This window comes from Oncorhynchus keta, chromosome 30, assembly GCF_023373465.1.
Source record: "Oncorhynchus keta strain PuntledgeMale-10-30-2019 chromosome 30, Oket_V2, whole genome shotgun sequence".
NCBI lineage: Eukaryota > Metazoa > Chordata > Actinopteri > Salmoniformes > Salmonidae > Oncorhynchus > Oncorhynchus keta.
The window spans coordinates 49946822-49969574 of record NC_068450.1 but is presented as its reverse complement, the minus strand read 5'-3'; the positions used below and the strand labels follow the sequence as shown (position 1 = coordinate 49969574).

At 43.8% G+C, this 22753-nt stretch overlaps 1 protein-coding gene across 1 annotated transcript in view; it reads right to left on the bottom strand.

The window, feature by feature from the left end:
• LOC118363659 (A disintegrin and metalloproteinase with thrombospondin motifs 5-like) overlaps positions 1-21996 on the bottom strand; it is a 30506-nt gene extending 8510 nt beyond the window's left edge. Inside the window, exons 1-6 of the mRNA XM_035744744.2 lie at positions 20670-21996; positions 10448-10580; positions 9613-9780; positions 8943-9226; positions 1815-1998; positions 1344-1519 (exon numbers count right to left, since the gene is read on the bottom strand). Of these exons, the coding sequence (XP_035600637.2) occupies positions 1344-1519; positions 1815-1998; positions 8943-9226; positions 9613-9780; positions 10448-10580; positions 20670-21761 (2037 nt within the window). The 5' untranslated portion in view covers positions 21762-21996. The remainder of the gene's footprint in view (positions 1-1343; positions 1520-1814; positions 1999-8942; positions 9227-9612; positions 9781-10447; positions 10581-20669) is intronic.
• Positions 21997-22753: the final 757 nt, after the last annotated feature.

Sequence of the window (22753 nt, the reverse complement as noted above, 5' to 3'; positions counted from 1 at the left end):
TCAGTTTTTGATTTGTTAAAAAAGTTTGAAATATCCAATACATGTCGTTCCACTTCATGATTGTGTCCCACTTGTTGTTGATTCTTCACAAAAAAATACAGTTTTATATCTTTATGTTTGAAGCCTGAAATGTGGCAAAAGGTCGCAAAGTTCAAGGGGGCCGAATACTTTCGCAAGGCACTGTATCTGTTAAGGTCCCTCAATCGAGTAATGAATTTCAAGCAAAAGAAGGGCACCGATTGATAGATGTGCAAAAAAAAAGCAGATGTGGAATAGCCTTTTGAGCATGGTGAAGTTATTAATTACACTTTGGGTGGTGTATCAATACACCCAGTCTCTACAAAGATACAGGCGACCTTTCCAACCCAGTTAAAGGAGAGGAAGGATTTCACCATGCCTGTACACCAAGCATGTACTGAATAAAACATATTGCAAAACATGCATCCTGTTTGCAACAAGGCACTTAAGTAATACTGCAAAAAAATGTGGCTTTACTTTTTGTGCTGAATACAAAGCGTTATGTATGGGGTAAACCAACACAACCCTTCACTTAGTACCATTCTTCATATTTTCAAGCATGGTGGTGGCTGCATTATGTTATGGGTGTGCTTGTCATCGGCAAGGACCAGGGAGTGTTTTTAGGATAAAAATAAATGGAATACAGCTAAGCACAGGCGAAATCCTAGAGGAAAACTTGGTTCAGTCTTCTTTCAGACACTAGGAGACTAATTCACAATTGAGCAGGACAATAACCTAAAACACAAGGCCAAATCTACACTGGAATTGCTTTCCAAGGCGACATTGAATGTTCCTGTGTGGCCTAGTTACCATTTTGACAGAGCTTGAAGAATAAGAAAAATTGGCAAATATTGTCCAATTCAGGTGTGCGGAGCCCTTAGAGAATTACCCAAAAAGCCTCAGCTGTAATTGCTGCCAAATGTGTTTCTAACATGTTTTGTCTCAAGGTGGTGAATACTTATCTAATCAAGATATATGAGTGTTTTTTTATTGTTATATTTTATACATGTTCAAATTTTTCTTCCACTTTACAGACTATTTTGTGTAGATTGTTGACCAAAAATGACAATTAAGTCAATTTCAATCCCACTTTGTAACACAACAAATGTGGGAAAAGTCAAGTGAATTCTTTCTGAAGGCACTGTATGTATATATCATTATCATGGCTATATCAATATCATCATCATCATCATTATCATACTCGCAGAACAGACACTACAAGTCTTGCTAACATAGGTAGTGGACTAGTGGAAGACAGCACTCCAAAGTACTGTACCCTCACTCACACTCTTTCACTCCCCAGTTCCCTTCTCTTATTCACTCACCCTCTGCGAGAACACCACATAGTAGCCTGTGCCCTTAGCCCGGCATGTCAGCTTGCACACATCTTTGGGGAGCACTCCTGCGAACTTGGGTACCCACTCCACAAAGGTCTTCATCCCCTTAGGGTCTGTCTGGGGGCCGTTCCGCACCTCACACTGCTCCTGGCGGAAACTCTTACCTAGAGGAGGAAAGTTCCACCACACGTTAGAGTGGGAACATTAGAGTTTCAGACTGTGTGTGTGTGTGCATGTGTGCATGTGTGCGTGTGTGCGTGTGTGCGTGTGTGTGTGTGTGTGTGTGTGTGTGTGTGTGTGTGTGTGTGTGAAAGAGAGAGTCAAAATATTGACCATTCATTGATCTATTGTAAGCCTGTGTATTTGCCTGAGCAAATGTATACTTGTGTGTGCTTATGCGTGTCTATACCACTATGTGATCACACACGTCAGCTAGTCAATCTGCAGTGCGACACTCACTGGGCGAGGGGCACGGGGTGGCACTGCAGGACCTGTAGATGGCTCTCTTGCCGGTGCAGTAGCGCCCATTGTTTCGGGGTGGCGGGTTGTTACATAGACGCTGGGCGAACTGCACCCCTCCACCACACGTCCTCGAACATGCCCCCCACGGACCCCATGAACTCCAACTACCATGGTTAGATGCCTTGGAGAGGAGAATGAGGAGAGGAGAGCGGGAAGATGAAAGAGAAAGAGGAGATATGAGAGATGGAGGTGATAGGAAAGAGATTGAGAGAGAGATAGAGAGAGAAAGAGAGGAGAGAGATCAGAGGAGGAGAGGGAGGAGAGAGATAAGCGAGTACTGTTAAAGTTGCCGAGTGCGCACATTAAAAGTTGTCAGCCAAGCCACGTGTAAAATGTGTGTCTGTGTGTGTGTGTTATGCATTTGTCTGTGCATGTGTGATGCATGTGTTTATGTGTGTGTGTGTGTGTGTGTGTGATCCATTTGTGTATCTGCATGCAGGTGATGGTCTGTGCAAGTTGAATACATTGAGAGGGTTGTGGGGTGATAGAAATGAAAGTAATGATGATGATAGAAATTAAAGTAATGTTCAAAGGCGACCCAGTACATCAAGGCAATGTCAGACTGTTGCATTGTGCTATGCTAGCTCACATGCTAGCATACAACATCTTGAGGGTATAGGGTGAAGTTGCCCCAAGATGCTGATCTTGGGTCAGTTTAGCATTTTCCCAACTAATGGTTAAGGTTAGGATTGGGGGAGAGAAAGCTGATCTGAACTGTCTAGATTTTTTACGATTTGTCCCTATTCTTCTTTATTTGTTTGTTCTGTGTTTTTAATTTTACATTTGTATTATTACTATAATTGTATATGCTATAGATGTTGATATCATTATTATATAATCTAGAATATTGATATTTGCAATTCCAGAACTGTGATGACATCACAGAGATACATCTATCCTGATTTACCTCTATGACATGACCATTTACCATATATATATGTATATTGTATATTGTATATACTGTATATTGTTTGATTAATGTTTTTTGTATTATTTTAGGTCTTGACGATGAAGGGGAGGTCACGGAGACTGGCAGTCTCTAAAGTGATTGTCAAGTTTCTGTTTTTTACTTTATGTATTTTATGTACTTTGTGTATTTGACTGTTTCTAAACTGTTAGTAAAAACGAATCCATGATATTATTAGACTAATGGTAACAAGTTCCTCATCATGGAAAGATATAATGTTGTTAGTTAGTAGATCTGGGTTCAAATAGGCCTAGTATTCTAATATAATACTTTCAGCATTGCTGTCTGAGGTGCCAGATGGGCAGGGTTCACACTTTTGGGAGTATTCCATTGGTTCCAATGCGCCAGGCAAGCTCAATCAAGCAAAGATTTAAACTCAGGTTCAGTTGTTAGATAGAATAACAATGATTCATTCTACAGGTTCTATTCATTCTAATTCTGAATTCTGTCTTACTACAACTATCAACCCATATAATTAGAATGATTCATTCTATGGGTTCTATTCATTCGAATTCTATCCCATGACAACTATCAACCTATATAATTACAATGATTAATTATAATTCTATATTCTATCACACTACACTTCATTCTATTGTTTTTTGTTAGTTGTTAGTTTTTTGTTAGTTGTAGTGGGTTCAGACCTGGGTTCAGGACCTTGTCCTCAATTGAGCTTTCCTCAGTGGACCAATAGAATAGTCCAAAAACGGTAAACCCCACCCATCTGGCACTCCAAGCAGTATAGAGCAATGATCAAAGTATTTGAAAGATTTCATATAGGTTTTGAATCCAGGTCTGAGTGGGTCATCATGACCAGCGACTGACAGTTGGGCTGAAATAGGCTGTAAAATTAACATTTACTCTCTTACTGCCTTACGGATGATCATTCTTACAGACTAGCCTTCGGAGTCCAACCAGAAAAAGGAGGAGGAGTTAAGGAGGATGGAGGAGGAGTAGGAGGGAGGAAGGAAATGGAGAAGAGGGAGGAGCAGGTGGAGAGGAAGGAGGTGGAGAAGAGGGAGCTGCAGGTGGAGAAGAGGGAGGAGCAGGTGATGGTGGAAAGGAGGGAGGTGGCGGAGGAGAGGAAGGAGGTGGTAGAGGAGAAGAAGGAGGTAGCGGAGTAGAGGAAGAAGGTGGCGGAGCAGAGAAAGGAGGTGGAGGAGGATAGGAAGGAGGTGGCAGAGGTGAGAAAAGAGGTCGAGGTGGCAAGGAGGGAAGTGGAGAAGAGGGAGATGCAAGTGGAGAAGATGGAGAAGACTGCAGGGAGAGAAGAGAAGATTCTGAGAAGAGAGAGGTGACAGATTGTTCTGAAAATCAAGTGGCTGATGGAAGAGAGGATGGCTGTCAGGGAGGAAAAGGAGAATGTTCTGAACTGGGAAGAGGATGTGAAGGTGAAGGTGGAGGTGAAGGGAGAGGAAGTGGAGAGGTTGAAGTGCAGCTGGAGAAAGAGAAAGAGTTGACAGAGGGAAAGACAAGGAAGATGGAGAAGGAGAAGGAGAGGCTGAGGAAGGACAGAGAGGAGGTGGAAGGAAACAGAGTGAGGATGGAGAGGGAGAGGATGAAAATGAATAGACTGGGGCAGGAGTCAATGTTGAAGAGATGGAGAGAGGAGGACTCTGGCAAATCAAGCCAAACTCCTGGACATAAAGAACGGAGAGATAGAGAAGAGAGAAAAGGACAAGGAGTCAAGGAGTGGATGAAGAAGGAGTTGGAGAGGAGGAAGGAGGAGCGAGAGGCGTTGGTGAATGAGAGACAGAGGCTGGTGAGTAGGATGGTCGAGAATGAAAGAGAGATGAAATCCTACAGGGACAGTTGCTATGTAGCATTAAGGTCAGCAGTAGAACATTTTATAGCCCTAACCCAACACATAATCAATAAACTAACAATGGACCCCTCATCTTTGATCCTAGGATTAACCTAACCCCCCTATGTCCTGTTTTTATTCTGTTGCAGCTCTCAATGGGTCGTTGTATCCCCCTCCTCTTCACCCTTAGGCCACCCAGGGGGACCACCCTCCAGCAGGTGTGAAACCTCCTGCCCTCTCCTATGCTCTCCTCACCTATCCTCCAATCCCATCCGCTCCCCTCTCCTCTTCCCATCCAAAATAAACATGCATATTTTCATTGAACATTTTGTTTGTGATTACTTTGAAATAGATCATTGGTCTAGATAGATCTACTGTATATTCTAGTTAGATGTCTAGCAAGTTGGTCTAGATATACAATATAGACTGTGTTTGGGAATCTACTCTGAATATATAGTTTACCAAGCTACACATTTTTATTTATTTTTAATTTTACCTTTATTTAACCAGGCAAGTCAGTTAAGAACACATTCTTATTTTCAATGACAGCCTGGGAACAGTGGGTTTAACTGCCTGTTCAGGGGAAGAACGACAGATTTGTACCTTGTCAGCTCGGGGGTTTGAACTCACAAACTTCCGGTTACTAGTCCAACGCTCTAACCACTAGGCTACGCTGCTGCCCCGGGAAGAAGTTAACCTACACTAAATCTACCCTTAAGAAAAATATAATTTACTTATCTAAAGTTACTAAATCTGAAATTGCAAGAACAGATCACTGGAGTCAGACGTTGACAGAATGTGTAATTTTGCCTATTAAACACAAAAACGATGTATCAAGTGAGAATTAGTCAGGTCTGCTGCTGAAAAAGAAGGGGGAATTCTTGCCAACAACCATATATATTTTTAAGTAGTGTATGTTTCCAGTGATTAGCTACACCACTACATGGCAAAAAAAGTAATTAACTACTGAAAACACAAACAAGCTTCTGTAAAATGTGGTTAAAATACTAGTCGCAAAACATGTAGTTCACGACTCCACAACACTGAATATGTCTAGTTGGTCTAGAACTATATTCTAGTTAGGTGACTATAGCCTGACATATCATTAGTGTCAATAGCCACAAGTCAAAATATGAATGACCAAAGCATATACAGTAGGCTTTGTATATTCTGTTGACAGTGATTCAGGTGGGATGTCTCTTTTAATAATTCAAAATGAAGTTACACTGTAACTCCAATAGAAGGAACATTTTTTGAACGTAATGTTTCAACACAAAGACAACCAGAATGGTGGTTACGATTAAAGTATAGTGAGTTCTCTGCTGCTTGTCATAAGAGTGACTAAAACTCAGGGACTCAGAAGTTGAAAAGACTCAATAGAAACAGCCTGCTAAGAGGACAGTCTGAGAGGAGGGAGACATAGTAAACACACAGGAATGCCCACATACAAAAGAAACATTCTTTCCCTCCTTCTCCGACCTGCCAAAAATACACCCAGTCACTCCTCTGGTAATCTTGTTCCAAATCAAATTCAATGGAATTAGATTAATTGAGAGTATGTGACAGTAAAGCCTAAATAAATGACAACGTTACGGGAACCTTCTAATTCGTTCCAACTCTCTCCTACCCTCCCTCTACCGCTACACTGAGAGTACAAAACATTAAGAACACCTTGTACATGTAAAGACTAGATTCAATCAAGAATAGTCTGATGGGTGACAATATTAGCCTACCAGTTGTGAATGATATATTATTACTTGTGAATGATGCCCAGCTTAAGGCAAAAAACAGTGCCTGCCTTTTTTTTGCGACTTTTTAAAATCATGGTCACACACCTCATGTAGGCCGATATATTTTGACAAGGTTTGTATGAAGACATTAAAGTGGCCAAATAACTTCTTAAAATGAAGCACATTAACTGTCATACATACTCAGAGCGTGAATTTCAAGTTTGGGGAATAACTTTTTCACCATAAAAATGCACCTTTATAATAAAAGCAGTACATGCATAACCGCACTTGCGGGTCACTATTGAGAATGCTGATTTCCAGCTAATGGAACATTCATATTCATACTGCCGTGTGCACATTGCTGAGCTTATAATGTGAAGAAATAGCCTAATAGTTTATCAACATTTAAGCTAAACGTTCTGATCTGTTGTGTCAGGCTCATTGCTTAAAACAGTCTTTTAAAATGCTAGTGGTTGTATTAATTTGGGATCCCACAATTGTCCCAGACTATGTTTGGAATATTTTTTTTATTTCTCAGAATAGGTAAACTTTTGTACTATGGGGAATAGTAGATTGACGTAGGCTAGTGCTTTTGCTGTTCGTTAGGCCTAATCATCTTGTTGGCTGACGAAATGTAAATGTGGACAGTTCTTCCAATATCTTCAATATGCGCCTCGGAATTGGATAAGGATGCGTGCAGTTGCATCCCCAATGTGTCTGTCTTCACATGATGGAGAGCAATGTGAGTGAGAGGTGCTTCGTCACACAGCCAGGAGAAGGGAATTATAATTATTATTTTCAGCCCAAGGGCACAATGGCCACTGGCATGAACTTTTGTAGGGGGAATTACGGCCACACAAAAGGGATGGAGCTGGGAAATTCGAGGCACTATCAAGTGCTTGTCAAATTGTGAATGAGAGACTGATGAAGTGTGTACAGCTTGCTCTAAAAAACAAAGCAGCGCTCATGCCTTTCATGCAACTTTTTTCAAACCATCATTAAAGTCACATCATGAAGCCTGAGAATGTATTAAAAATCAAAACATGTAGCCCAACATTGGTATCACAACTAAAGTTACATAAATAGCTCTAAATTAAGCATATAGGAGTACCGGTTTCTTTGTTAACAGCTACACACAGATTAGGCGCAGAATATTCTTTCTACTATATTCAGTTATTTTCAATTCTATTCTTCATACTATACAATAATATAAAATACTGCCACGGAATTCTAAGCAAATCTTGTCAACTAAATGAACTAGCGTAGCCCACAGCCATATGGCATAGCCAGATCAGGGCCGAACATAAGGACAACTCAGAGTGTGCTATTCTGTTCTTCGGAAATAGACTACATTTTCTTCAAATCATGTTTCCTTAGACCTGTCTAAAATAAATAATGGATTTACTGTGATGGTGTAGCCTATATTACATGGAATTATTAGACTTAAAATGTAGATGTTCCAAAGGTCTGCATCAGTGGCTTGTAGGCTATGCGTGGAAGCTAAATGTGTTTATGGTAATTAGGGTCAATTACCGTAAGACGGGCAGTTATTTGCTTGAGAATCACAGGCTGACAAAATTTCAGGACCGCCACAGCCCTACACCTGGCCCCTACTAACATACCCCGTTCAAAGGCACTTAAATCTTTTGTCTTGCCCATTCACGCTCTGAATGACACATGTACGCAATCCACGTCTCAACTGTCTCAAGGCTTAGAAAATCCTTCTTTAACCCGTCTCCTCCCCTTCATCTACACTGATTGAAGTCGATTTAACAAGTGACATAAATAAGGGATCAAAGCTTTCATTTGGTCAATCAATGTCATTGAAAGAGCAGGTGTCCTTAATGTTTTGTACACTCAGTGTATATTTTCTGTGGAACTTGTCCACACTTTCACCTAACTCCATCCCTGCCTCTCATTCTCTCTGTCCCTCTCTCTATGCTCCCTCCCTCATTCCTCCTCTCCTTGTTTTATAGTGTCTCTCAATGCTATTGTTGGCACTCTCACCCTACTCACCCTACTCCGCAGTCCACCCGCCCCCCTCTACTACCACTCTCCCTACACTCCTCCCTCTCTCCCACCTTCATTCCTCTCACCAAGTAGTATAATTTGAGATGTTGTCACCCTATTGGGCAGGAGGTAGCCTAGAGGTTATAGCGCTGGGTGAGTAATCGAAAGGTTGCTGGTTGGAATACCGAGCCGACAAGGTGAAAATCTGTTAATGTGCCCTTGAGCAAGGTACTTAACCCTAATGTGCTCCAGGGGTGCCATACTACTATGGCTGATCCTGTAAAACAACACATTTCACTGCACCTATCTGGTGTTTGTGACAATACATTTTATTTATAATTTTTGCATTGTTGCCTCCCGTTCGCTCTCTCAACACTCTTCCTCTCCTTCCCATCCCCTCCTTTCCTCCCTCCCTCCCTCTCTATATAATAATACATCATAATAAAGTAGCACTCATTTCTTTCACTACCTTCCACCCTGTCTATGCTGTCAGACTATTGCGTTGTTGCTTCCGATTCCCTCTCCTCCCCTCCCGCCCTCCGCCCTGTCCTTACCGAGTAGTGTCTCTTGCGGGTCTTGTCCACGCACTTGCCCTGGAGGCAGATGCGACCCTTGCCACACGGCGTGCCCTCCACGGCGGGCAGCTTCTTGGTCAGGCACACCATCTGGCCCTGGCGTATCACTGCACACCATAGGCGGGCGCACACATCCATGCCCGGGCAGACCGTGTACTCAGGCCCAAACGCCAGGCGGCACTGGCGCACGGCATCGTAGCTCTGGCCGGGCAGCTCCTCTGAGCCGAGCATGGGCTGGCGAGGAGAGTCCAGGAGACAGTCGGCTGTAGAGGGGGAGAGAGGTAGACATGGTGTCCAATGCCAAAGGTTGTTTGTCTGTCTGGTTTGTCAAACCTTTGATCATTCTACTCTGCCACTCGATAGTTGTGAAGGGACATTGGATTACATTTGGCAAAGACAACAGCACATTAACTATGTACAGTAGGTGAGTCCATTGTTTAACCAAGTAAGTCATTCTCCTGACATTTACAATAAAGACTTGGTTAACTCCCTAACCATTAGTTCAGGGATAGTCAACTCTAGGCCTGGAGTGCCAAAATACTACTGGATTTCATTCTCTCCTCTCCTCTCTCCTCTTCTCATCCCCCCTCTATCCTATCCTGCCATTCTTCCCTGCTCTCCTTCACTCATCTCCCTCTTCATGTCTTACCGTTGCCATCGTCAAAGAAGTCCGTGATGGTAGCTGAGGTGCAGCGGCTCCAGGGTTTGGAGGCGTCGATGGAGGTCAGGATGGACGACATGAGACGCTTGTCCGCGCTGGCGCCGAAACGCTCTTCGCAGAACTTGGAGTCGTCGTGGGACAGGCCTAGCAAGTGGCCTTTGGTTCACAGACAGAGAGACGGACAGGCAGGCAGACAGAAATACAAATCATTTTGGGGGGGTGTTTATTACACAGTGAGCATTGTGTTCTTGAGTGTGTATTTGTATTTACTAAGAATCCCCATACTCTTCCTGGAGTCCAAACATGATTAAGGCAACTACATCACAACAACAAAAAAAAACAGTACAACACATTATTACACCACTACTCTACCATTACATATCTACAATACAAAATGCATAATACCACAATACAACAATATTACAACATTACAATGTACGTGTGTTAGCGTGTGTCTGCGCATGCGTGTGTGTGCCTGTGTTTATGTCTCTTCACAGTCTGCTTCATTCCATAACCTGTAGTTGTATCTGTTTTTTTTTCATCAGATTTTACTGCTCGCTTGAGTTACTTGGTGTGGAAATAGAGTTCCATGTAGTCATGGGTCTATGTAATATTGTGTTTTCCAGAGTCTGTTCTGGATTTGGGGACTATGAAGAGACCCCTGGTGACAGTGATAGCAATAGAGTTTGGATGTGTGTTTGCATGTGCTTACGTACATAAACAAATGTGTGGGAATGTGAGTGTGTATGTATGTATTGGCAGGTAATTGAGTGTGTGTGTGTGTGTGTGTATGTTTGTATGCAGGTGTGTGAGCGGTGCCCACCTATCTCGTGTGCCACGGTGAAGGCGGCATGGAGTCCGTCGTCCTCTATGACGGCACAGCTTCTCTCTGGTGAGCAGATGGTGCCAACGTCGGCCATGCCCAGTGTGTCACACGAGTGGTGCCCACAGAGATCCTATACAGGGGGCACAAGCAAGTGGAAAGGGTGATATTACATAAAAATACCTTCCTTCCCCTTTCTTTACATATGGCTTTACTTTGTCCATCACCTGAGATTGAATGTATGTGTCATGTTAAATGTTGATTTTAAGTGTAAAGTTAGGGCACACATATATACTGCAGGACTCACACACACACACCAAAACACAGACAATGCAAGGCCAAGCTGGAAAGATTACAGATGAGAAATGAGAGGAGATCAGAAGTCAATAGACCTCATTTGGCCCATAATTGTTGATTCACTATATTACTGCTCTTTCTTCAACCAACCAATCAATCAATCAATATCTCTCTTTCTCTCTCTCTCTCTCATAGGGCACTGTGTATTGCCCAGTGTTCCAGCTCCCACACAGATCTACACAGATGGTGCCCAGAGGGCTTGAAGCTACTCTGCTGTGTAGAAGAATCAATCAGTCAATCAAACACTGTGTCCCTATGCCATCGACTGTCTCGTTCTCCGAAACACAGACACACATGCACGCACGTGGACACACACACGGAGACACAAGTATGCATGCACACACAGACACACATAGGCATGCACACACATAAACACACACACTCTCACAGTATACATACAAGTGTGTACATTATTAACTGTAAAAGTGCACGTGTCATGTATGAATGAGATAAGGGCACACACACACTCCTCTCCACTCCACCCACCAACCCAGGCCCCCTCCCACACACATCCTGTGGACAGGATGAATCCCTTGATAAGTGGTGTTGACAGGCCCGTTGTGCCCTTTGTGAGAGACTCTCTGGGGTGTGTATTTACTTGTCTCAGATGGAGCACTTTAGGAACAAACCCGTCTATGTTCTGTTCTGGGCTCTCCAACACATGACCAACAGGGGGGAACGCCTCATACACATACTCTAGACACAAACTCTGGCTGTGTCCGAAATGGCACCCAATTCCCTACATAGTGCACTATTTTTGACCAGGGTCTATAGGGCCATTAGAGCCATTTCGGCCGTAGCCCTAGTGTGGTACCCTATTTACCCTATATACTGAATATCTTAGGGCTCTGGTCAAAAGTAATGCACTATGTAGGGAATAGGGTGCCATTTCAGACACACTCTTGCTTTAGACAGAAACTCTTAAAAGAGAAAGTCCCCTACTTACTAAAGGAAAAATAAAAACAATGTCAAATACAGTCCAGTCCGATTCCATTTCACTAAATGCGTTGTGTTGGTCATTGTTAAGATTTTGACCCCTGATGTGCAGATGGAGAGAATAGACATGACATGTTTTCAACTCCTTGTTGTCACTATCAGATGAACTAGCCAATCGGGAGGGACATTGTAGAAACCAACATGTTCACCATAGATGTGCTGGTTTTCCTGTTTCTTACTTACTAGCTTGTCCCTGTCTCTCTTTCTCTCTCCCTTTCACTCTCTTTTGTTTACTTGAACTTGTTGTCCCCAACTCGCTCTGCCTCCCACTCCCCCTTACACTCTGTCCCTGTCTCTCTCATGTTCCCTCTGTGTCTTTCTCACTTTCACTCTGTCTGTCTGTCTCTCTTCTTTTTTTCTCCTCTCCCTCCCGCTCTTCAGTGTGTTTCCAGCTTGGTATTTTCCTTTTTATCCTACGGGGCTTTCACAGACATAGAGGGGGGACGAGAGAAAATTAGAGGGAGGGTGAGAAAGAGAGAGCAAGAGAAATAAAGTTATGGAATCAGACACCTGGGGAAAGGGATGGGAGGATGGAGGAAATTAAAAGAGAGGAGGAAAGAATGGAGGGAATGGGATGTTATGGAAATATTGAGGAAAAAAAACTCAGCACCGGTGGTAAGGTATTTAGGTCAGTAGACAATCATATAAGAAGGCTGAGGGTGTGTGTGAGAAAGAAAGTTAGGGTGTGTTTGTATGTACGTGTGTGTGTGTGTGTGTGTGTGTGTGTGTGTGTGTGTGTGTGTGTGTGTGTGTGTGTGTGTGTGTGTGTGTGTGTGTGTGTGTGTGTGTGTGTGTGTGTGTGTCAACTAACCGTGAAATTAATGGCCTGCCAATCATCGGTGAGAGTGACATTAGCCTATTAAATGGCAATTGTACTAGGTTAGATCCCGCCCTTCAAAGTTTTTCCTGGTCAGGCCCTGACAAAACTCCTTGCCCAGTGACCTATGACACACATCTAAGCGGCTACTTTCATCCAATAACATGACAGTATCCTTAATATTCAACCATATCAGCCAATCAGATTGTCATTCCAGAGGTAGGATATAAAAAGGCAAAATCCTAGAGCAGCAGTTCTACTCTGAGATGCTTTGTGAATATCATCCCTGACCTTAACTGCTAGTTGAACATTTAACTTCATGGCATTGTTTTGTCTACTAAACAAATCAGATAGCAACAGACAGACCCCCTTCCAAAACATCCATATGTCCATTCTATCATTCCAACTCCAGTGCACATGCACACACTCTATCATATGTGCTGTGAAGAATTGAATATATACGGAAGTGTATTATTTGACTTGAACAGAGTGTGTCCTGTGTGCTCTCCTGTCTCTTCTCCTGGCTCATGTTTGTTTTGAGTGTGTATGTCTGACTGTGTGTCGGCTTACAGTGTTTCTGCTTACAGTGTGTGTGTGTGTGTGTGTGTGTGTGCTTTTAGATTGTGTGTGTGTGTACAGTGTGTGTCTGCTTAAAGTGTGTGTGTGTGTGTATGCGTGTGTGTGAACATGCGCACATGTGTTTAAGGTGGGTGAGTTTCCCAGTCCTCTCCTCCTAATAGGTAGGCCTATATCTCCTCTGTTTGTTATGAGACTGGGGTATTTCACAGGTCCTATATTTAATGCCTATATAAACTCTGCCATTCAACTTTCGACCTATCACTCGGTCCACATGATTGGTCAGGAACATCTTGTTATATGCCATAGCTGCCTGGTAAGAGTGTGTGATAGGCTACTCTGCATCACAGATTATGAATGAACTTTTCAGACCCGGCACCTGCATAAGGTGATTGTGTGTTTTGTGTATACATTGACAATAACCTGTCTGGGAACGGGGTTCCGCTAGCGGTGAAATTGCAGGGCGCCAAATTCAAACAACAGAAATCAAATTTCTCAAACATACAAGTATTAGGCACCATTTTAAAGAAAACATTCTCGTTAATCCAGCCATAGTGTCTGATTTCAAAAAGGCTTTACAGCGAAAGCTCCACAAACGATTATGTTAGGTCACCACCAAGTCACAGAAAATCACAGCCATTTTTCCTGCCAAAGAGAGTTGTCACAAAAAGCAGAAATATAGATAAAATTAATCACTAACCTTTGATGATCTTCATTAGATGACACTCATAGGACTTCATGTTACACAATACATGTGTTTTGTTCGATAAAGTGAATATTGATATCCAAAAATCTAATTTTACATTGGCGTGTTATGTTCAGTAGTTCCAAAACATGCAGTGATTTTGCAGAGAGCCACATCAATTCACAGAAATACTCATCATAAACATTAATAATAGATACAACTACTATACATGGAACTTTAGATCAACTTCTCCTTAATGCAACCGCTGTGTCAGATTTTAAAAAAATTTAACGGAAAAAGCATACCATGCAATAATCTGAGTACGGCGCTCAGAGCCCATAGCACTATCCACCATGATGTGTAGTCAACATTAGTCAGAAATAGTATTATAAATATTCACTTACCTTTGATGATCTTCATCAGAATGCACTCCCAGGAATCCCAGTTCCACAGTAAATGTTTGATTTGTTCGATAAAGTTCATAATTTATGTCCAAACACCTCCTTCTGTTACCGCGTTTAGTAAACAAATCAAAACTCACGAGGTTGACGAAAATTCCAAAAAGTTATATTACTGGTCGTAGAAACATATCAAATGATGTATAGAATCAATATTTAGGATGTTTTTATAATAAATCATCAATATTGTCCCAACCGGAGCATTCATTTGTCTGTAGAAAAGCAATGGAACGAGAGGTAACTTTCTCATGACCGAGCGTCTCGAGCCCATGGCTCTCTGCCAGACCTCTGACTCATTCCCCTCTCATTCAGCCCCCCTTCACAGTAGAAGCCTGAAACAACGTTCTAAAGACCGTTGACATCTAGTGGAAGCCTTAGGAAGTGCAACATGACCAATATCCCACTGTATCTTCAATAGGGACTGAGTTGAAAAACTACTAACCTCAGATTTCCCACTTCCAGGTTTGTGTAAAAAAAAGGTTTTTGCCTGCCATATGTGTTCTGTAATGCTCACAGACATCATTCAAACAGTTTTAGAAACTTGAGAGTGTTTTCTATCCAATACTACTAATAATATGCATATATTAGCATCTGGGACTGAGCAGGAGGCAGTTTACTCTGGGTACGCTTTTCATCCAAAAGTGAAAATGCTGCCCCCTAGCCCAAACAGGATAACCTAAGTGTTATTGCTTTGAGCAAAGCCACTGGGCTGTGCACCACTGGGGTGACATGTCTGTCTGTCTGGTGAAACTACCAGGGACATCTGCAGGGTACTGTTCTTTAACATAGAAACAACAGTAATTGAACTTCTCAATAATGAATAAGAGGGCAGATCTGATCCTAGATCAGTAGTCCTACTTTGGGACGTTTTGCGAATACGTGCCCTTAACCTTCAACAGATACGTAACCTTCAACAAAAAGGAGATGTAGCCTAACATTTCTATGCTTTCTTTGCTCTCTGCATACACACTCTCTCGTTCTCAGAGTCCTCCCTCTGTCCCTCTTTCTCTCCCTGTCTCTTTCTCAAAGTCCACACACACTCTCGCTCCTTCTCTCTCTCTCTGTGTCCTCTCTCTATCACTCTAGCCCCCTCTATCTTTCTCTCTCTACCTCTCTCTCTGGCAACAAGGAAACCTTAAACACTTATGCCCTAGTGCACGGGGGAACAATCAAAGAGGCTACAATAAACATCTCAATTGACAAACAGTACAGTGTAATGAGAGAAGGTGATATTGACCTAGTTATGAATCACTGTTCATGACTCTGAATGATCGGCTATAAAAAGCCAACTGACAATTACTCCTAAGGTGCTGACCTGTTGCACCCTCTACAACCACTGTGATTATTATTATCTGACCCTGTTGGTCATTTATGAACGTTTGAACATCTTGGCCATGTTCTGTTATAACACCCAGCACAGCCAGAAGAGGACTGGCCACTCCTCAGAGCCTGGTTCCTCTCTAGGTTTCTTCCTAGGTTCTGGCCTTTCTAGGGAGTTTTTCCTAGCCACCGTGATTCTACATCTGCATTGCTTGCTGTTTGGGGTTTTAGGCTGGGTTTCTGTACAGCACTTTGTGACCCTGGTTAATGTAAAAAGGGTGTTATAAATACATTTGATTGATTGAGGATGTAATATTTATGGGGAATATTTCCATGCTGCATATTCATGTAATTATGTTTTCTTGGTTATTTCAAGTTGATTATTTCTGGGCTCTTTGTTTCTCTCTATGTCAGGGTTCCTAACTGGCGGCCCGACTAGTGTTTTTTTAAAATTACTTTTGATATTGTTGGACATAGACCGTAAAAACACCAACAAATCAACTCCAAGTGATTGTAATTTTGGAAATCTGTTTCCAAGTATTCTCACACATAATAGAGAGATACATGTGATCATATACAAATGTAAGCAATGTTTGAAAGGCTTATGTTTTAGTCAAATATTATATCCATTTGGCCTTCTTGTTAAGTTAAGAAGTTAAATTGCAGTCTACAAATTATTTATAATTATGTCCCGGCCCCCTGACCATCCGCTCAAGAAAGAAAATAGGCCTGCGGCAGAATCTAGTCTATGATCCCTGCTCTATGTTCTGTCAGTAGAGAGCTCTTCTCCTCACAGTCAGGCTTTGTTTAATGTCCCGGTCCCCGGCGAGAGCAGTCATGCGTCCGGTCACACTGTGATGTAACCCCCAATAATCACACACAGGCACGCACATACACACGCGCATGCCGACACGTGCAATCCCACAAATGCACACACATACAAATTACAAATGCATACACACACAGAGTCCCCACAATGTGTCTCTTGTTCGGTCCTGGTGCGGCATGTACAGAGCCCGGTGACACAGGCACAGGGTCAGCTCACTCAGGACACGGGGGTGTTGGAACCGGAGTAATTGGACCCATGCATGAATAACCTCATGTTCCAATAAACTCCCCCCCTCTACATCTCCAAAGAATGGATAGGTCTTGTCTCTGACTGCGAGAATGTAATATAATGATGGATTTTACTTATTTTGAATGAGCGTGACTCACCCAAGCTACGACACTTACTTCTTTGATGACAAGCTACAGCAATGAGGGATGGAATGGAAGGGTTGTGTTTTAAAGATACAGTGATCTAACACTACAGCCAATCACGGAATCAGAGTTCCTCACTGAGCTCGAGCTGTTTTGCAAGGAGGAATGGGAAGAAATGTCAGTCTCTCGATGTGCAAAAGTGATAGAGACATACCCCAAGCGACTTACATCTGTAATCGCAGCAAAAGGTGGCGTTACAAAGTATTAACTTAAGGGGGCTGAATAATTTTGCACGCCCAATTTTTCAGTTTTTGATTTGTTAAAAAAGTTTGAAATATCCAATAAATGTCGTTCCACTTCATGATTGTGTCCCACTTGTTGTTGATTCTTCACAAAAAAATACAGTTTTATATCTTTATGTTTGAAGCCTGAAATGTGGCAAAAGGTCGCAAAGTTCAAGGGGGCCGAATACTTTCGCAAGGCACTGTACTGTATGGGCAGGATACAACAGCAGCGTCTGGTAAGACAAGGGGTGGCGGACAATGCATATATGTAAACAACAGCTGGTGCATGATATCTAAGGAATTCTCGAGGTTTTGCTTGCCTGAGGTAGAGTATCTCATGATAAGCTGTAGACCACACTTATCTACCTTGAGAATTTTCATCTGTATTTTCATACCAGTAGTCTGCCATAAGCAAACAGGAAAACGCTCATCCAGAGGTGGCACTCCTAGTGGCCGGGGACCTAATGCAGGGAAACTTAAATCTGTTTTTACCAAATTTCTATCAGCATGATAAATGTGCAAGCAGTGGGGATAAAAACTCAAGACCACCTTTACTCCACACACAAGCGATGCGTACAAAGCCCTCCCTCGCCCTCGCTCTCCATTTAGCAAATCTGACCATAATTTTACAAGCTAAAATTTAATCAGGAAGCCCCATTGACTCGGTCAATAAAAAAGTGGTCAGATGAAGCAGATGCTAAGCTACAGGACTGTTTTGCTATCACAGACATGAATATGTTCTGGTATTGTTCCTAAGGCATTGAGCAGTACACCACATCAGTCATTGGCTTCATCAATAAGTGCACGGATGACGTTGTAACCACAGTGACTGTATGTACATATCCCAACCAGAAAGAATGGATTACAGGCAACACTGAGCTAAAGGCTAGAGCTGCCACTTTCAAGGAGCAGGACTCCAACCTGGAGGCTACTAAGAAATCCCGCTATGCCTTCCAACGAACCATCAAACAGGCAAAGTATCAATACAGGACTAAGATCGAATCGTACTACACCGGCGCTGATGCTTGTTGGATGTGGCAGGGCTTGCAAACCATTACACACTACAAAGGGAAGCACAGCAGGGAGCTGCCCAGTGACACTAGCCTACCAGACTAGCTAAGCTGGTCATGGCTCACATCAACACCATTATTCCAGAAAACCTAGCATTTAACTATGCTCACTTCGAGGCAAATAACACTGAAACATGCATGAGAGTGCCAGCTGTTTGGACAACTGTGTGATCACGCTCTACGCAGCCAATGTGAGTAACAGGTCAACATTTACAAGGCCGCAGGGCCAGACGGATTACCAGGACTTGTACTGCGAGCATGAGCAGACCAACTGGCAAGTGTCTGTAATACCAACATTTTTTAAGCAGACCACCATAGTTCCTGTGCCAAAGTACACTAAGGTAACCTGCCTAAATGACTACCGACCCGTAGCACTCATGTCTGTAGCCATGAAGTGCTTTGAAAGGCTGGTCATGGCTCACATCAACACCATTATTCCAGAAAACCTAGACCCACCCTAATTTTCATACCGCCCTAACAGATACACAGATGATGCGATCTCCATTGCACTCCACACTGCCCTTTCCCACCTGGACAAAAGGAACACCTATGTGAGAATGCTATTAATTGACTAGAGCTCAGAGTTCAACACCATTGTGCCCTCAAAGCTCATTAATAAGCTAAGGACCCTGGGACTAAACACCTCCCTCTGCAACTGGATCCTGGACTTCATGACAGGCCACACCCAGGTGGTAAGGGTAGGTAACAACACATCTGCCACACTGATCCTCAACACAGGGGCTCCTCAGGGGTGCGTGGTCAGTCCCCTCCTGTACTCTCTGTTCACTCATGACTGCACGGCCAGGCATGACTCCAACACGACTCATTAAGTTTGCCGATGACACAACAGTGGTAGGCCTGATCACCAACAACGATGAGACAGCCTATAGGGAGGGGTGATGGTCGGATTTGCGTTTATTGTCTAAGGTATGGGCGTTACACTGAGGCTTGTACTCTGGAGTGGGATCGATTTGGAGGTGGAGGGTCTGTCATGGTCTGGGGCGGTGTGTCACAGTATCACAGGACTGATCTTGTTGTCATTGCAGGCAATCTCAACACTGTGCGTTACAGGGAAGACATCCCCCTCCCTCATGTGGTACCCTTCCTGCAGGCTCATCCTGACATGACCCCCCAGCATGACAATGCCACCAGCCATACTGCTTGTTCTGTGTGTGATTTTCTCCAAGACAGGAATGTCAGTGTTCTGCCATGGCCAGCTAAGAGCCTGGATCTCATCTCAATCCTATTGAGCACGTCAGGGACCTGTTGGATCGGAGGGTGAGGGATAGATAGGGCCATTTCGGAGGGTGAGGCCCCTCCCCCAGAAATATCTGGGAACTTGCAGGTGTCTTGGTGGAAGAGTGGAATAACATCTCACAGCAAGAACTGGCAAATCTTGTGCAGTCCATGAGGAGGAGATGCACTGCAGTACTTAATGCAGCTGGTGGCCACACTGTTCATTTTGATTTTGACCCCCCTTTGTTCAGGGACACATTATTCCATTTCTGTTAGTCACATGTCTGTGGAACTTGTTCAGTTTATGTCTCAGTTGTTGAGTCTTGTTATGTTCATACAAATATTTACACATGTTAAGTTTGCTGAAAATAAACGCAGTTGACAGTAAGAGGATGTTTCTTTTTTTTGCTGAGTTTAGTCTCGCTATTGCTATTTACTGCTGCTCTTTAAAACGACTTATTTGATTTCTTATCCGTATTTTGTAAACTGCATTGTTGGTTAGGGGCTTGTAAGTAAGCATTTAACTGTAAGGTCTACCTACACCTTTGACTGAAAAAATGCGATTTTAGTTGATATGTGTTTGAGCTTTTGACAGTCCCAGCTCTGCTCAGAAAAAAAAATGTAGAAGTAAAATAATGTAATAATAATAAAATAAATGTAATAATGTAAAATAAAACTGGAAGGAAAAAAAACATAGGGCTGAAGGTCGGCTGCAGTTTCTGGTTGAGAGAAATATTCTGAACACTAACCTTCAGCTGATTTCAAGTTCATCCCTTCAACCCTGGAAGAATGTGCGTGCGCAGCGGGTGCGAGAGATCACATGGGCTCGAGACATTGGTTGTCAGGGAACTGGGAGATTCGGAGGAAACGCTCTTTTTTTAGGTTTGTTATAAGACACGCGCGAGAGCCCACACAGAGGAGGGAGGGTGTGCAAGACAGACAGAGAGAAATAGAGAGAGAGACGCACACTCACTCAATTTGGAAACACTAAACCGATGCAGATTTCTGCTTGATAACAACAATGTAATAAACATATTATGAGCCAAATAACTCTTGAATAACAGGTAAGAGTACATAAACGGTCTGTCACGCAAGCAGTACCATACCGTAACACCTCATTATAAAATGCTCTAGTCCAGTGAGTGGGAAGGGATGGAGCTGGCGCGCTGTGGTATGTGTTTTGTCTGGGGGGTCGAACCCTGTGGTTTTGTTTGTTTGTTTACCTGCCTGGTGAAGAGGATGGCGGCGTCGTGGTGGTGCTGGTTGTCGTCGTCCAGTGGGTTCTGCTGGTTCTGCCACTTGCAGAAGCTCTTGAGCGTGGCGGCTGCGTTCTTGGACACCTCCAACCCCTCCTTCTCCGTGACCATGGTCACCTTCACAACGGACAGACGGATGGGGTTCTCGATGCTGGCATGGCCGTACAACTTGGAAGCGATGGAGGCCAGCGTGAGCAGGTAGTGGTGCAGGTCCTTGCCGTACTTCTTGGACATGGACTCGTCAGCGACCAGCAGAAGTTCCACGTGCCTGGCGCGCGAAACTGACCTCTTGCGCCGACTTCCCAGTGAGGGCGGAGAGACAGGTTTGGAGAACTGCTTCCACCATCTTCTGCCGTGCGCTCTGCTTCGCTCCTCGCCCCTGTCCAGGGTGACACCGTGCGTGTTGCGTTCCCCGTTCCCTCTGCCCGTACGCCGGTGTTTCCTCGATGCATCCATGCGCCCGCGCCCTTCCTTGGTCCCACAGCTCTCGCTCACAGGCATGGCTTCGAATCTGAAGCTCTCCTGCGTGAAGTAGTGGAGCGCGCTCTCCGCATCCTTGTCATCCAGCAAACGCAAGTCGCTATCGTGTCCCTTGGCTCGGATGAGGGGTGTGATTGTGTAGCGTGCGTGTTTCAAAGCGAAAAAACCCTCTAGACCCCCACCACAGAGGCTGAAAACCGCCAGGGACTTGGGGTTGGAGTCCACGGTTCCCCGGTACACACACTCCCGGTGCAGAGGCGAGGCGCTTTCTCCCGCTCCCATCAGGGCCATCACATATTTCGGACTGAAGTGATGTGACAAAATTGACTCATCCCTCTCCATATCTAACTGAAACCTTCTCCCGTCCATGTAGAGTAGGTAACCAACCTTCCCATCTCCATGGTAAATCCGATCGACTGTCCGCACAACACCCTCTTTTGCAGGTGGAGCGAAAGCCCTGAAAGTGGTGAGACCGGCGGCGAGCACCGCATCGCAACCCGTATGCAACTCCACGATGCACAGCAAAAGAATCCTAAACACCAACATGACTCCAGCAAAAGCACAAAACACACGGGTCATCTTTACTCCAAAACAAGCAGTGCACTGCTAAACATTTATATTCCAACTAAAACAGCAATGGAAACGAAGAACAAACGATTTTCAGAACAGGTCCCGTTTGAATGCGCATGGTCTCGATATCCAGAATCCCCATGAAAAGTGTAAAAACACAGAAAAATTATGGCATCCGAGGGAATGGAATTAAAAGACGCCGCGGAGATGTAAGAAAAGAGCAGCGGAGAACAGGGCTTGATGACCGAGCTGAACTTGGAGAACAAAACACAAAAGTTCCCTCTTAATAGAGGAGAGAAAAAAAGTCCTGCCCCTTTGCACTCACTCGCCACTCTACCCCCCTTCTCTCTCTCTGCTGCGTTCTCGTGTCTGCCGAAATCAAAGCAAAGTCAAGTGCTGGAGGCCTCCGAGTTTGCCGTCCCACTCAACTCCATTTTTTTGGCCCTATCCCCGGCGCCGAGACCCACCAAACACAAGAGTAAAGGAGCACTATAACAAAGCATTTTTCAATACTGTCACCCATATCTTCAGCATTCCCACTAGTGGGGACAACAAGAGCGTGACAGTCTATCTGTGTGCGTTTTTAAGCGCACGAGATTGTGTGTAGGCTAGATATGAGCGCGCGCAAGGGCTCAATTCGGGGTGTCATCCGTCAAAAAGGGGTCATCCCTCAAAATCTTCTTCCTTTGTGAGTTATAAAAAAATACACTCGTGTTTTGGAAGGCAATATAAAAAAAACGTGCCGTCATTTACAGTAACAGGGCGTGCTATGTCATTTACAGTCACTATGTACTGCTATGGAAAGCCAGCGCTATAATACAACGCTCCAGCTTCCCCAGACGCCCGCGGAGTTAGCCTACTCACTGTACAGAATAAAGGCTATTGTGCGATGCGAGCAGGGGCATTCACTCTGGTGATGTGTGGGTCTATTGGAGATCATTTCATCATCACTACTACCAGCCACACAATGTCAACAATAGCAACAACACTCAGTCACCACC